Consider the following 15772-nt stretch of genomic DNA (forward strand, 5'->3'; position numbering starts at 1 on the left):
GTAGCCTGAATTGGTCTCACCCCAGCATGGGCTGGCCACTCTAGCGAGGACTAGGCTTTAGGACAAGCCTGGGCAACTTAGAGCAGAAGGCAGCCCATCAGCCTGGCATCATAGCCTCCCAGTTGCTTGACAAAAGCCCTTCTGTTCTTTGCAGTGCCAAGCAGGCAGCCAAACCAGGAGGCCTCTTGAGCCTGCAGTGGGCCAGTGAGCTGGGTGGGCTGCAAGTTATGTGGGCCTGTTTCAAGGCCTCTATGAGCTGCTAGAGCCATTTTGCAGCCGTTGGGCTCTCCAGAGGTCATGTCTTCCAAACAAATGGGGGAATGTGCAGTTCTGAATGAAACCTGGCATCTTGGCAAGAGTTCCCTGCTTTTATTTCTTGCATATCCGATCTCCTCTTGTTTTGGTGTGCTAACTGATTGTATAGCCCCGGTGCAGGCTTAACACTGTCTGGTGTTCGGAGCACTTTGCAGACTCACATGTTCCTGCTTCCCCCATCCTCAGGGTCACATGCTCCTTTCCTCTCCTCCCTCCTCTTGTGCATTAATTCTCCCTCCTTTCTCTTTGGAATGGAGCTGGATTTGTGTGCACATTTTTTTTTCTGGCAGTGTAACTTGACTAGAGAATATTAGGAAAGAAGTTACAGGAGTTATTCAAGAAATCACAGGAGATGCTGTAGTTGAATATATACCCCAGGCGGTATTATTAAATAACCTGTGAGAAATTGCATGAAAAAGAAATGTTGAATATTAGTGAATAATTTATTAGCTGGAGCAAGAATGTGCCTTGTAATTAAAAAAAAAATGGAAAGGAAGAAAGATGGGGGGCAGGGAAAGTAATGATAATGTGAGGGCTTCCCTTCTCCAACCTGATGTCCTCCAGATGTTTTGGACTTTGTCTCCCGCCAGTCCTAGCCTGCATGGCCAATGCTCAGGAATGTTGGGAGTTGTAGTCAAAAACATCTGGAGGGCACAAGGTTGGGGGAAACTGGTGGAAGCTGTCCGCAGTGCTTAAAGTTTGCCAGGACAATTATGTTTGGGGGGTGTTTTAAGGTTGGGGTTAAAGAATTACATACCGGAATAAGAATGACCCTCATGAAAACTGACATCCACAAGCACTGTCAATGTTATTATGTTTGATAAAAGCGAACAGGCCTAAGAGATTATAATTTCAAATGTCCTTTTATCGTATTAAGTTGTTGGAGGCGTGTGTGTGTGTGTGTAAAATTCTTAAATTTGTTTCCTTTGCAGCTTTCTGTATTTTCTCTTTTAAAACACATTTAAATGAATAATTAACAAAAGGAACAGAACCAAGCCACGAGTTTCACATTTATGCAGTCATTTTTCATTACAGAACTGTACTTTTCTCTCCCAACCTCACCCCAAATCCTACCCTTGAAAATCATAATGCTGGTGTGTGTGTTTGTGCGTGTGTTCCTGCATTTTATCTTTGATGCAAGAGAAGCGCTGTACCTGAGCCAGGACATCAACACAAGCCATTGTGCTAATCTACGCAACATGTGTTGAAAATTACAATAAAGCCAATACAATAGAACCGCAAATAATAATCCTCCTGTGTTCCTTTTGTAGCAGTCTTGCAGCTCAGAAAAGTGATACATGTTTCCCAAAAAGCAATAGCAAGAGTTGCAGCACGCAAGATTGGTTTGTTATATTTCAACGCTGCCTCCCTTTCTATGAATACCCAAGGTGGCTAACTTGCCTTTTTCAACTCTTTCCGTTTTTACACAACACAGAATCTAAATGTATCTCCAGCTTTGTTAATATCAAGACTGCCTAGCTGAGCTCTACATCTGTTTTTTACCAACCTAGGAACAGCGAGGTAATGGAGCCAGGGCTCACAGGGACGCAGCAACAGGACTTTTTTATTAGCAGGGATGTTGACGTCATTTGCCGCCCCCCTCAGACTTCCCTGTTCCCTCTGAGCTCAGCTGCAAAGTAAAGGGAGGGGAGGGGAGAGAAAAGCATTCCCTGTTTTAATGCAAAGTCTTTTGGGATGGGTTGGTCTAGAATGGGCAATCAAGACCCATCAGCTTTACCAAAGACATGCTCCTGGTGGAGATTAAAATGCCAGAACTGGTTTGTTGGTATGGATCACCGCCACTGCCTCCATTTTTGGACTCTCTTTTTGGGCATGGCTATGGGGACGGTCATGATGAACACTTGCAGTTCCAAATTGAACATTACACTAGTGCCAAAGAACTTGCTTGGTTCACCCAGGATGGAGACAGTTTTGAGTTAACTGGATTTTATATTTTCAACAAAGGAGAATCAACAGTTGTTTGCTATTTTCTTCTGCCCAGTGGTCCCAGGGGCACCGAAACCTGAAACCATCACTTGACCTGGCAAGGCCCGGTTTGAATATCCACATAATTTTAATACTGCAATTCTATACATGTTTACTCAAAAGTAAGCACTATAAAATTCAATGGGACTTACTCCCAGGTAAATGTGTATGGTATTACAGCCTAAGGCTCTGACTATGCAGACATGTAGACTACAACATCCAGTCAGCCTTTTGGGGGGGGGGGGTTCCTATTCCCCCGCCCCACTGACCTGCTTTTTATAACATCTGGCCATGGCTGGGTGGGAGTTGTAGGACTTTTTTTCTATCTAAACATGTGTAGGATTGTGCCTGTAATTGAATATTTATTTTCTATTGTAATTATTTTACATAAATTTCTTTTTCTTTCTCTTGTATGCCACCTTCAGAGGGTTCTACTCTTAAAAATCAACCTCTAAAAAAATTACCCCTACAAATCTACCCTACACATACAAATGTAAAAACTTCCTATGTTCCCATTTTGGCCCACAGTCCCTTTGAACTCGGTGGGACGTCTTGCTGAGTAAACATGAGGCTATAAGCTCCTGAAGAAGCAGATGTAAAGCGCCAAAGCCACAACAGCCTTGACCAGACAGAGGTAGCGGTAGTGCTATTTTTGTTAAAAAATCAGGCCCGTTCCCTTTTGATTACACCATGAGCTGGGGAACAATGATGGCAGGAAGGCAATCCTGGAGTCTGATGATGCAATCCCATGGTGGTCACATGGGTTGGCGAGTGGTGAGGCCAGATCCAGAAATGCAGTCAGAGTTCAAGGTCTCTTGGCTGTATCTTCAACATATACTTCTGCAGTTTTCTCAACTGTTATGAGCGGCAGGGAGGGATGGGGTTGCCCCGCTAGGAGTCTGATTAACAGAAGGAACTTCCTTTGAAGCCCACAGATGTCTAGGTGCAGATTCTATCTATCTATCTATCTATCTATCTATCTATCTATCATCTATCTATCATCTATCTATCATCTATCTATCATCTATCTATCATCTATCTATCATCTATCTATCATCTATCTATCATCTATCTATCATCTATCTATCGCAAAAGCATATTCTAGAGCAAAGTTAGCACATCCTGGTTACCTAACATTCAGGTTACCTGAAGGATCGCCTCCTCCCATATGTGCCTGCCTGGACCTTAAGATCATCATCAGCGGCCCTTCTCCGTGAGCCCCTGCCAAAGGAAGTGAGGCGGGTGGCTACTAGGAGGAGGGCTTTTTCTGTTGTGGCACCCCGGCTCTGGAATGCGCTCCCTAGTGAGGTTCGCCTGGCGCCTACATTGTACTCCTTTCGGCGCCAGGTGAAGACCTTTTTATTTTCCCAGGCATTTTAGCTTTCTAAATTTTTATCTTTGCTGTTTTAAATCTGTATTTTAAACTCCTGTACTGCTGCTAGGTTTTATTGTGGTTGTATTGTTATATTGCCCCTTCATGGATCACTGCCTTGTTGTGGCAAAGGGGCTTGCGTAACTCAGTGAAGCCATAAGCTATGCAGGGCCACCCAAGACGGACAGGTCATGGCAGAGAGTTCTGACAAAATGTGGTCCACTGGAGAAGGAAATGGCAACCCACTCCAGTATTCTTGCCAAGAAAACCCCATGGAACGTATCACAAGGCTAAAAGATATGACGCCGGAAGATGAGCCCCTCAGGTCGGAAGGTGTCCAATATGCTACTGGGGAAGAGCAGAGGGTATTTCCAAGTAGCGCCAGAAAGAGTGAAGCGGCTGGGCCAAACCCGAAAGGACACTCAGCTGTGGATGTGTCTGGCGGTGAAAAGAAAATCCGATGCTGTAAAGAACAATATTGTTTAGGAACCTGGAATGTCAGATCAATGAATCAAGGTAAGCTGGAGGTGGTCAAACATGAGATGGCAAGATTGAACATCGACATCTTGGGAATCAGCGAACTCAAATGGACAGGCATGGGCGAATTTAATTCAGGTGACCATCATATCTACTATTGTGGGCAAGAATCCCTTAGAAGAAATGGAGTAGCACTCATAGTCAACAAAAGGGTGGGAAAAGCAGTACTGGGGTACAATCTTAAAAATGATAGAATGATCTCAGTACGAATCCAAGGCAAACCATTCAACATCACAGTAATTCAAGTCTATGCCCCAACCACTGAGGCCGAAGAAGCTGAGGTTGATCGGTTCTATGAAGACCTACAACACCTTCTAGAACTAACACCAAAAAAAGATGTCCTCTTCATCATAGGGGATTGGAATGCTAAAGTAGGAAGTCAAGAAATCACCGGGATAACAGGCAGGCATGGCCTTGGTGTACAAAATGAAGCAGGACAAAGGCTAATCGAGTTTTGCCAAGAGAACATGCTGATCATAGCAAACACTCTTTTCCAACAGCACAAGAGGCAACTCTACACATGGACATCACCAGATGGTCAATATCGAAATCAGATTGATTATGTCCTTTGCAGCCAAAGATGGAGAAGCTCCATACAGTCAGTCAAAACAAGACCTGGAGCTGACTGTGGCTCAGATCATGAGCTGCTTCTTGCAAAATTTCGGCTTAAATTGAAGAACGTAGGGAAAGCCACTAAACCGTTCAGGTATGACCTAAATCATATCCCTGATGAATATACAGTGGAGGTGAGGAATAGATTTCAGGGATTAGACCTGATAGACAGAGTGCCTGAGGAACTATGGACGGAGGTCCGTAACATTGTTCAGGAGGCAGCAACGAAATCCATCCCAAAGAAAAAGAAATGCAAGAAAGCAAAGTGGCTGTCTGATGAGGCTTTACAAGTAGCTCACGAAAGAAGGGAAGCGAAAAGCAAGGGAGAAAGGGGAAGATATACCCAACTGAATGCAGAGTTCCAGAGAATAGCAAGGAGAGACAAGAAGGCCTTCTTAAATGAACAATGCAAAGAAATCGAGGAAAACAACAGAATGGGAAAGACTAGAGATCTCTTCAAGAAAATTGGAGATCTCAAGGGAACGTTTTGTGCAAAGACGGGCATGATAAAGGACAAAGAAGGCAGGGACCTAACAGAAACAGATGAGATTAAGAAGAGGTGGCAAGAATACACAGAAGAACTATACAGGAAAGATCTGAATGTCCCTGATAGCCATGATAGTGCGGTCACTGAACTTGAGCCGGACATCCTCGAGAGTGAAGTCAAGTGGGCCTTAGGAAGCATTAGTAACAACAAAGCTAGCGGAGATGACAGTATTCCAGCCGAGCTATTTAAAATCCTAAAAGATGATGCTGTTAAAGTGCTGCATTCAATATGCCAACAAATCTGGAACACTCAACAGTGGCCACAAGACTGGAAAAGGTCAGTTTACATTCCAATTCCAAAGAAGGGCAACGCCAAAGAGTGTTCAAACTACCGCACAATTGCGCTCATTTCACATGCCAGCAAGGTGATGCTCAAAATCCTACAAGCTAGGCTTCAGCAGTATGCGAACCGAGAACTACCGGAAGTACAAGCTGGGTTTAGAAGAGGCAGAGGAACTAGAGATCAAATCGCCAACATTCGCTGCATCATGGAGAAAGCAAGAGAATTCCAGAAAAACGTCTATTTCTGCTTCATTGACTACGCTAAAGCCTTTGATTGTGTGGATCACAACAAACTGTGGCAAATTCTTAAAGTGATGGGAGTACCAGACCACCTTACCTGTCTCCTGAGAAACCTGTACGAGGGTCAAGAAGCAACAGTAAGAACCAGACATGGAACAACCGATTGGTTCAAAATTGGGAAAGGAGTACGACAAGGCTGCATATTGTCACCCTGCTTATTTAACTTATATGCAGAGTACATCATGAGAAATGCCGGGTTGGATGAATCAGAGGTCGGAATTAAGATTGCTGGGAGAATGATCAACAACCTCCGATATGCAGACGATACCACCCTAATGGCAGAAAGCGAAGAGGATCTCAAGAGCCTCTTGTTGAGGGTGAAAGAGGAGAGTGCAAAAGCTGGTTTGAAACTCAACATTAAAAAAACTAAGATCATAGCATCTGGCCCCATCACTTCCTGGCATATAGAAGGGGAAGAAATGGAAGCAGTGACAGATTTTACTTTCTTGGGCTCCAAGATCACCGCAGACGGTGACTGTAGCCATGAAATTAAAAGACGCTTGCTCCTTGGGAGGAAAGCTATGGCCAACCTAGACAGCATAGTAAGAAGCAGAGACATCACCTTGCCGACAAAGGTCCGTCTAATCAAAGCTATGGTTTTCCCAGTAGTAATGTATGGCTGTGAGAGCTGGACTATAAGGAAGGCTGAGCGCCGAAGAATTGATGCTTTCGAACTGTGGTGCTGGAGAAGACTCTTACGAGTCCCCTGGACTGCAAGGAGGTCAAATCAGTCCATCCTAAAGGAAATCAACCCTGAGTGCTCATTGGAAGGACAGATAATGAAGCTGAAGCTCCAATATTCTGGCCACCTAATGCGAAGAGAAAACTCCCTGGAAAAGACCCTGATGCTGGGAAAGACTGAAGGCAAAAGGAGAAGGGGACGGCAGAGGATGAGATGGCTAGATAGCATCACGGATGCAATAAATATGGACTTGAGCACGCTCCGGGAGAGAGCGCAGGACAGGAAGGCCTGGCGTGCTATGGTCCATGGGGTCACGAAGAGTCGGACACGACTGAACGACTGAACAACAACAAATTGTTATATTGTGGTTTTAATGTTCTATATATTTTAAATTGTTTTATTGTGTGTTGTTTGGTTTTAATTTTTGTGAACCGCCCAGAGAGCTTCGGCTATTGGGCGGTATAGAAATGAAATAAATAAATAAATAAATAAATCCTATTACACCTTTAGGGAGCAATCCTATGGCTGCTAGACAGCAGCTAGACAGCCATAGGATATACTTTTTTCTGGAACTGACCTTGGAGCCCATGCTTGGAGGTTGGTTCCTGGAAAACCGCCACTGGACAGGGAACAGCCCTGTCCTCCACACTCGCATGAGGAGCGCAGAGGGGCCGGAAGGGGGCAGGGCTGGGGCTGTTCCGGGGCGGGGAGAGCATAGCTGCCTGTAGACATATCCAATGTGTCGTACAGCAGCCTCCTTCATTGGCTGTCTAGCAGAAAAAGCAGGGCAGGAGAAGCGTGGAGGGAATGATCCCCTTGGTGCTTCTCCTGCCCTGCTTTGGATAGGTGGTCGCCTCCAAGTTCAGAGGCGGCCGCCTATCTAGATAGGATTGCGCCCTTAGTCTTGTCTAGTTATACACAGTATAATAAGCTGGGTTATCATCAGGGCTGGCGTCAAGGGTAGGCATGGTTGGGCACCTGCTGAGGGCCCACACCCCAGCAGAGTCCCACTGACAAGAGCCCCTGGAGTTCCTCCTCCTCTCCACCATTGCAACCTGCTTGTTCCCCTGCCTCTTGCTCACTCAGTCCAGACAATGGTGGTGGTAAGAAGGAGGAGATGCCACAGCCTCCTTGCTGCCTGGCTCTCTGCCTGTTCAGCAAGCAACTGGTAGCAATCAGGGCCAGCATTAAGGGTAGGCATGGTGGGGCACCCACTGAGGGCCCACACCCAGCCGGGGCCCACTGGTGGCAACCCCTTGGACTTATGCCTCCTCTTCCCCATTGCAGCCTACCTGTTCCCCTGCCTCTCACTCTGGCCCAGACACTGGTGGTGATTAGGAGATGCCATGGCCTCCTGGCTCTCTGCCTGCCAAGCAAGCAAGTGGGAGCAACGATGAGGAAGAGGATGGGGAGCAAGAGCAGCTGGTGACGATGGTGGTGAGAAGGTAGACTCACTGAGGGAGAGGGCCCATTGGAGGCATCTTGCCCAAGGGCCCTCCAAAACCAAGAGCCAGCCCTGTTTGGGCTAGAGGGACCTTTGGTCTAAACTCCAGCAGGGCTGCTCTTAACGTTCCCATGCACTAGCACTGGATTTCAACGGAAATCCAGATATTCTTACCCAAGAGAAGGCCACAAAGAGGTCACCCTACCCTTTCCCCTCACTGTGACTCATGGAACAGTACCTTTAACTCCACACACAAAGATTGCAGCCTGTGTGAACTTTTGCCTCCAAAGCCCCAGCTGAGGCTGATTTTGTGCCCGCCCACCCCTGCCAGATTGGAGTAGGATCGCATCCTCTTCAGCTGTAACCCTCCCCATTTCCCCCCTCATATATAGAGAGGGCCTCAATCACACCCTGCCATTCTTAACGTTTGCATTATTTTCCCGGCCCCAGTTTCTGATCTCTTATCTTCAGCCATGCCTGTGGACTTCAGTGGCACCTGGAACCTGATCAGTAGTGACAACTTTGAGGGCTATATGTTGGCCCTGGGTAAGTAGAAATACTGTATATTGTTTCCTCTCTTTTTCCTTCCTTTTTGAGCATCTGGTGTATGTGGAAATAGTTCCTGTGAGTAGAAGATGTTCTTTCTCTTCCAGTCTCTCTCTTTCTGTCTGTTTCTCTCACTATCTCTCTAACTGACCACAAGCTGCTTTGTCAGTTGTAGAAATAGTGGTGCACCTAGTTAATTTCAGCTAATGGGTTTAGGTTGTACTCTTACATGAGTTCAGACAGAAAAAAGTCCTACCATTCCCAGCGTGCATAGAAATGTGCCTTTAATAGTATGATTATTGTTATTAAACAGATGTATATACTGCTGACAATATTTAAAAATATCTAAGTGGTTTACATTAAATGCATTAAAATACATTATGATATACATTATAATACAATTAAAATACATAACAGTTGCTAAAACACTTGTATAAAACATTAATGAAAATACTAAAACCAATACAGTACCATAATTGTAAACAAACTTATACAGTGTGAGGGTCTTTTTTTTTTGCTTTAGATGGCTATATGTATTGCCAGTGCCAGCTCCAGCTGTTAGGGGCCTGTGGGCAAGATAACCTCAATGGGTCCCCTCCTTCAGTGAGTCTGTCTTCTCACCGCCACCAGTTGCTATTAGTTGCAACAAACAGATTGCAATGGTGAGGAGGAGGAGCGACTCTAGGGTGTGGGCCCTTAGCAGGTGATTAATCATACCTCTCGTTGACACCAGGCCTGTGTATTGCTTCAGTTGTGAAGCACACAACTACGATTTCTTTTCTCTCCCCACCACTGCCATTCTATGCTTTACTACTGCTTCTACATTCCTGATATGTTGGAGCAACACCCCCCACCCAACAATAAAACCAAAGCCCTTTTGATCATAAAAAAGAAAAACTTGAGCATGTGCAGTTTTGCACTTTAAACTCGCATAAATAGTAGCACCATTGGGACTGCAGGAATAAAAGTTTGCTTCTGCTGTACTGATGCTAAACACATTGAGTTGGGAATAAGCAGCACCTTTTCGTAGAAAGGGATAGTACATTTGTAAAGTAAACACACTCAAATTTGCACCTGTATGTGACTAGCTGTCTGCCCCAACTGTAACATCTTATTTTTAAAATAAGAAAAGATGCTGTGGTAGCAGCATCCGCGCTAGTGGTGCCCAGGTGCTGGGCTCGTTTGGCACAGCCTCCATCACTTCCTATTCTCTGGGTGATCATTTAGGGCCCCCTGGGCTGTGGGGCCCTTGAGCTTTGCTGTACAGTGGGGTTTTGTGCCCAAAATAAAAGTTGCATGTTACAAAGTTGCATTTTATCTCGTTCTTTTTCTTTTTTGAAAACTTCTGCCTGGGCATTAAATGAGTTGGGGAGGGGGGATTATATTTACTCAGAGGTAAACCCCTTTGCATATGTGGCTAACTTGCATGTCTGTGCTTTGTCTTAATAGGATTAACTATATCTCTCAAATGTCCAGCCCCTTATCCACAGAACTTAAAAGTATAATTCTCCCCACCTCCATAATATCTTCGTAACATCCCTGTGAGGTAGGCTAATACTAGTCAGTAAAAAATAATTTAAACATGCTTGAGGTTCTCCTCTCGAATCTAGTATAAGGGTGGAATGTTTTTTAAATGAATGGAATGATCCTTGGTGTTTCAAATGAAGGCAAGCAGTAGCTGTTGTTCTACACTAAATATTCCTAGTGCATTATAAATTGTGCTACTTACAGAGCAGGGAAAGACCAACAGCTTGGATGGAATCTGGGAGCCACTGTGGTAGCCAGTCTTCTCTCAAAGGTGTAAATCGACCTGGACTCGATATATCTGATTCTGTCTGTAAAATGGGATTTTAATTGAGCTTTTCCTCATAACCACGGCAGCAGTCAAATCGCTGTCAAGTGTGTTGTAACAGAAACAGATCTAGGCCAGAATAATCTTGCCTAATCAGACAAATGCATATACCTACGTATTGGTAGATATGGTACATATTAACTAACATGGGCTTGCAAGGCTACATAAAAAGATATACATTTCTGGATTACAGGATGCCCTTGATGGCGAAGCTGTGTGTGATCTGAAAGCTTGCATGTTCCTTGCACTTAAGACATAATATTATCTGCCCTATATTTAAGGGATCCAAAGCAGTGGAGTAAACTGGTTTCCTCACTTGGCTGCAGCAGTCTAGGGAGTACTGGCATTAATGGCACATATTCCTTGAAAGTTGCAGGACCAAGACTTCTAACATGTCTAATTGTTCTTTGTCATCAGTCCTGGTGAACTGGAACTACTGATTAGCCTATCCAAGCAATGTGATCTCCAAGGCAAAGAGCACTTTTGCCATGGGTCTGACCAGAATGCAAAACGAGACTATCTTGGGCAGATGGAGTGGACGGGAATGAATGGGTCTATGCTGATATGAATGCAGTGCGTGGGATACAGGATGAATAACCTGGCTGTGTAACTTCTCTGCCCAAGGTCAAAGCAGATGAATAATTTCCTGGCCAACTGAAACCGAAGAGAAAAATAAGAGGTCAAGAAAGAACTGCAGATCTTGCACACAAATGACAGTGCTATACCGATAAAATAATGTTTAAAACATAGCTCAAATTGCACAACAATGTTGCACTGGTGAACAAACATTGAACCAACTTCACAGTAATAAACAAGAGTTATAAGGACAGATAAAACATGTCACAAGCCTGTTACAGAAGTTACAGTCTCAAATGACAACAGCAATTTGTTGAATGTAACATTGTGGTTTGCCAAACATGTTTGGACTCAATAGTCTTCTTCAGTTGGCAGATTTACAAAACTTCAAATATCTGCTTCAGCATGGATCCAAAAAATCCAATATCCAAAATATAACCACTCCAGATATATGCATATAGTTAGAGCGGATGCTGTGGAATACTCCTTTACTCAGACCATCAGGGTCTGAGTTATTACATTCAAATGTTGAAGTAGCAAGCATCTCTCAGATTATCACCCACATTCAGGGAAAATATCCCCACTATCAGTCCTCCTGCTGCTTGTATATTACTGTGAAGTTGGTTCAGATTTTGTCCACTGATTGACTTTTACCTGTACAATTTTAGCTATGGTTTATATATTTTACTGTAATAGTATGGTCACTTGTGTTTAAAATGTGCAGTTTTTTCTTTTCTGATCTCTTATTTCTCTTGTGTAACTTCTGTGTCCATAAAGGTATTGACTTTGCAACTCGCAAGATAGCGAACCTGCTGAAACCCCAGAAGGTCATCAAACAGGACGGGGACTCATTTACTATCAGCACAACGAGCACTTTCCGAAACTACTTTGTCCAGTTCAAAATTGGGGAGGAGTTTGAAGAAGACAACAAAGGCTTGGACAACAGGAAATGCAAGGTAAGGATATGTAAGTGGGCACTTCAACTGGAAATACACTACCCTGGTTCATACAACACAACAAACCTGAGTATGGGTTGTTGTTGAACCATGGGTTGTTGTGTTGTGTAATCCCACCCATGCTAACAAACCATGATTTGTCAAACATGAACAATCCACAGTTCACAACCCAACAACAAACAGGAATTTTCTTGTAGATTGTTCATGGTTGACAAGCCATGGTTTGTTGGCATGGCGGGGTTGACAAACACAACCCATGATTCAAGAACAATGCATCTAATAAATAAGATAAATAAGATGTGGGGGTGGTGATGGGGTGTTGCAGCAAAGACCTGTATTTTCCCAGGCTTGATTCCTGTTGACTTGTTTTGTTGTGATGCTGCTCCCAGAGTCTATTTCTTCTTAAAGTTTGTTTTAATGTATTTATGGGATGTTGTAAGTCACCCTGATAATGTATTTGACAAGCAGGGTGTACATTAAAAATGGTGGCCAACCTGGCTAAATTGTGTTAGAGTGTGTTTAGATCTTTGCACTGGTGGTGGCTTTTACCGTTTTTTTTTTTACTTTGGTGTTATTCTGTTTGGTACTTAAGGTTTTTATATTATGTTTTAGTATATTGCATTTTATGTTAAGCTTTGTTTTGAGAATCGCCCAGAAAGCTTTGGCTATTGGGCAGTGTAGAGATGTTAGCTTGTAACAGAGCTTGCTAGCTAGCTAGCTGTGGGATGAACTGTGCCTTGAATATTCTGACTTTCTCCTTCCTTCCCCACCCCACTCCTTTCAAATCTAGAGTGTGGTTAACTGGGACGCCGACAAACTTGTTTGTGTTCAAACTGGGGAGAAGAACAACAGAAGTTGGACTCACTGGATTGAAGGAGATGAGCTCTATTTGGTATGTGATCCTAGGGTGTCTAACTAGAGTTAGATCAGTGGTTCTCAACTGGTAAGACACAGAAGTAGTCTAGGCAGGTTGCTGGGGTTTTCAGAACAATTACTAAGAGCTTTTCTACACAAGGCTGTTAATCTGCCCACGGACGTAAGAACATAAGACAAGCCATGCTGGAACAGACCAAGGGTCTCTCTAGACCAGCATTCTGTGTTTTGTGACCAACCATGCCCACCATGCCAGCCATTTTGTGAATGGGGCAAGCTACCCCCATGGCAGCCACTTTGCGAGAGCACCCATGACACTCAAAATTCCAAATGTACCCATCAAACCAGAAAGGTTGGAGAACCCCTGACTTTGGTTACCGTTTTTAGAAACTGGCCACCTAGAACACCTGCTAGCAAGAATTGGTTACTGTTGAATCCCAGTGTTGGATATTCAATGCGATACCTTCTCGCCTTCGTAGGAACTCCAGTGTGAGGACCAAGTAAGCAGGCAGGTTTTCAAGAGAGCGTGAAGCAAAAGTGGTGACAACCCGGAAGGACAATGTTGCGGGGATCCCATAGCAGCACTTTTTCAGCTGAGGTCAGCAGTGTTGACTGAAATGGCAGCTTCCTAAGTCAAGCTTTCCTTTTCCTGTTTATTAAAAAAAAAAAACACACACATTCCAAGTGATCTCTGGAACAAAAGTTGTGACTGTTACTGACACTTAATGTGTATTAGTTTCATTAAATATGGCTATTGCCATTGCAACCTGGAGTCTATAGCCTTTATTATAGTATCATATTCTCAAACTGCCCGTTTTGGAGTTCTAAGGCTGTCCACATGAACTGGGGCAGGGCATCATGACTGACAACTTTACCCTAAGACTCTAGGAGCCTTTCTTCATGAGGCCTTTATGGTGTGGTCATGATTGCTCACTCTCAGTAGTTTGCAGGTCCTTTGTAAGACATCATCATCCTCCAGAGGCTCTCCACTCTTTCCAACCATTATTGTGGGTTTTTTTCCTAACAAGGAAAATCTGCTATTATTTAGAAAACGTGTTATAAAGCCCTGCATAATTGCACAATTCCGCTATACCACACCTCCATCTAGTAGTTGTATAACAAAACATATAGAAAAGCAGAGGACCCCCCCTCCAGGAAAAAGACACTGTGTAAAGGGGTGGATCTTAATCCTGCAAAGAATCTGGAAGCAGAAGCCCCAATAAAAATGCGAGATAAAAGCTTTATTAGAAATGCCCTAGTTCTTACTGGGTTAACAGGAGGGCTTCAATATGTAGTTGTGTAAGAGCCCTTCAGTCTGTTAAAGGTACTCTAAGTGGCAGCAGATCTCTAAGAAGACTGGTCTTTGAAAAGCTTAAACCAGAGGTTCCCAATGCTGTCTGAGGGCACCTCCACTCCCTACCCCCTTCAAAACGTTTTTAAAATAAAAACCTTAGAGAAAATTTATTAGTCTTTCTCTGCCTTTCTAGCCCTGTTCTTTCTCTTCCCTCTCTGCCCTTTTGCCTTATTTCCCCCTCCCAGCTTCTATCCTCACTATTCCCTCTTTTGACTAGCCAGCCCCCCATGGCAGCTAGCTACATCCTCTGTGGGAGCCATTATGTGGTGGTGCCTACAGCAGTTTCTCAAACTCCCAAATGTGCCCATGGGCCCAAAAAGGTTGGGGACCCCTGGCTTAAGCTATACCAGTTGTACAAAAGGTTCTTGGTAATGGATCAGGTTCCCAGACCACTCACTGAGCCCAAAATTAAATTCACGTCTTAGGGCTTTTCTAAATGACGCTTTTAACGTGCCACTTTACCGAGGCTTCTGTTTCTGGATTCTTAGCAGGATTAAGATCAGCTCCCTTACATGTCTGTTTTTTTCTGGTGTTTTTCTTCTCTTCCATTACGTTCTGTTACACAAGCACTAAGTGGTGCTGTGCTACAGCGGGATTGCACAATTACACTAGGCTTTATCCCACCATTCACAAATAATACCAGACTTTCCTTGCTAGAAAAAACCCTGCTAAAAGGTTGCAAAGCACTGAACAGTCCCTGGAGGATGATGTTGTGTAAAGGACCCGCAAACTACCATAAGTGAGGAATTGCAAGCATACAATAAATTTCTCATGTAGAAAGGTTCTTAATGTACTTGCAAAGTTTGCTGGTATCACCCTAGTCTGAACTTAAGGGCTAGTTACTTTAAAGCAGGGGTGCTAAACCTAGTTCAGCACAAGGGCTGAATTCTATTTTGGAGAAGCTCTCGGAGGGGGGCACATTCTAGTGGTGGACAAGGCCAAAGGCAAAATGGGGTGGAGCCAAAATATACCAGCATATCTGAGCTTAAAGTTCTTACTGCCCAGTAACTCAACCTTAGAGGATTTCAAACTTTTAGAATGGGAAAATCATGCAAAAGCCAGACAACTACCAAATGATTGGTGGTAGGAAGAAGGTAGAGGGAGGTGGCCAGGGGAAGGGACCATCTGGGGATTGGGGCCATAGGCCTGAAGTTTTGCAAATAACTGTTCTAAAAGATAATGCTTGGTGCAATTTATACATTACTTAAAACTTGGTTGTGGAACCTTCCCCCCCCCCCCCGTGAGGGGCTGCATGCTAGCCGTGGGTGAGGCTGAAGCCAGAGTGGGGGGACCCCCTTTCTCTCCTGCTGCCACCCCCTTTCTCTCCTGCTGCCACCCCCTTTCTCTCCTGCTGCCACCCCCTTTCTCTCCTGCTGCCACCCCCTTTTCTTTCCCTAGCTGTCACCAAGCTGCCATGGGAAGGAGAGATTCTCTCGCCAGAGTTCTGAACTGATCACTTGCAGAGAGGTTTTGGATTTAGCCTAAAGAAGGAGGCATGTGGCCACAGTTTGCCTACCCTGTCCTACAACAAATGTGCTG

At 44.3% G+C, this 15772-nt stretch overlaps 1 protein-coding gene across 1 annotated transcript; it reads left to right on the top strand.

The window, feature by feature from the left end:
* The first annotated feature begins 8489 nt into the window (after positions 1-8489).
* On the top strand, positions 8490-13650 carry RBP7 (retinol binding protein 7). Its single transcript, XM_084821716.1, has 4 exons — positions 8490-8622; positions 11828-12006; positions 12797-12898; positions 13359-13650. The coding sequence occupies exons 1-4, from the start codon at positions 8550-8552 to the stop codon at positions 13407-13409; spliced, it is 405 nt and encodes a 134-aa protein (XP_084677842.1). The 5' UTR covers positions 8490-8549; the 3' UTR covers positions 13410-13650.
* Positions 13651-15772: the final 2122 nt, after the last annotated feature.

The sequence above is a fragment of the Heloderma suspectum genome, chromosome 15, assembly GCF_057233095.1.
Source record: "Heloderma suspectum isolate Gila_16-S chromosome 15, 16-S_ref, whole genome shotgun sequence".
NCBI classification, from domain to species: domain Eukaryota; kingdom Metazoa; phylum Chordata; class Lepidosauria; order Squamata; family Helodermatidae; genus Heloderma; species Heloderma suspectum.

Excerpts from the sequence above, each read along its gene's own strand:
- RBP7 (XM_084821716.1), top strand. The coding sequence starts at position 8,550 with ATGCCTGTGGACTTCAGTGGCACCTGGAACCTGATCAGTAGTGACAAC. Across the intron at positions 8,623-11,827 it reads GGGCTATATGTTGGCCCTGG|GTATTGACTTTGCAACTCGC; the intron begins GTAAGTAGAAAT and ends GTGTCCATAAAG. Across the intron at positions 12,007-12,796 it reads TGGACAACAGGAAATGCAAG|AGTGTGGTTAACTGGGACGC; the intron begins GTAAGGATATGT and ends TTTCAAATCTAG.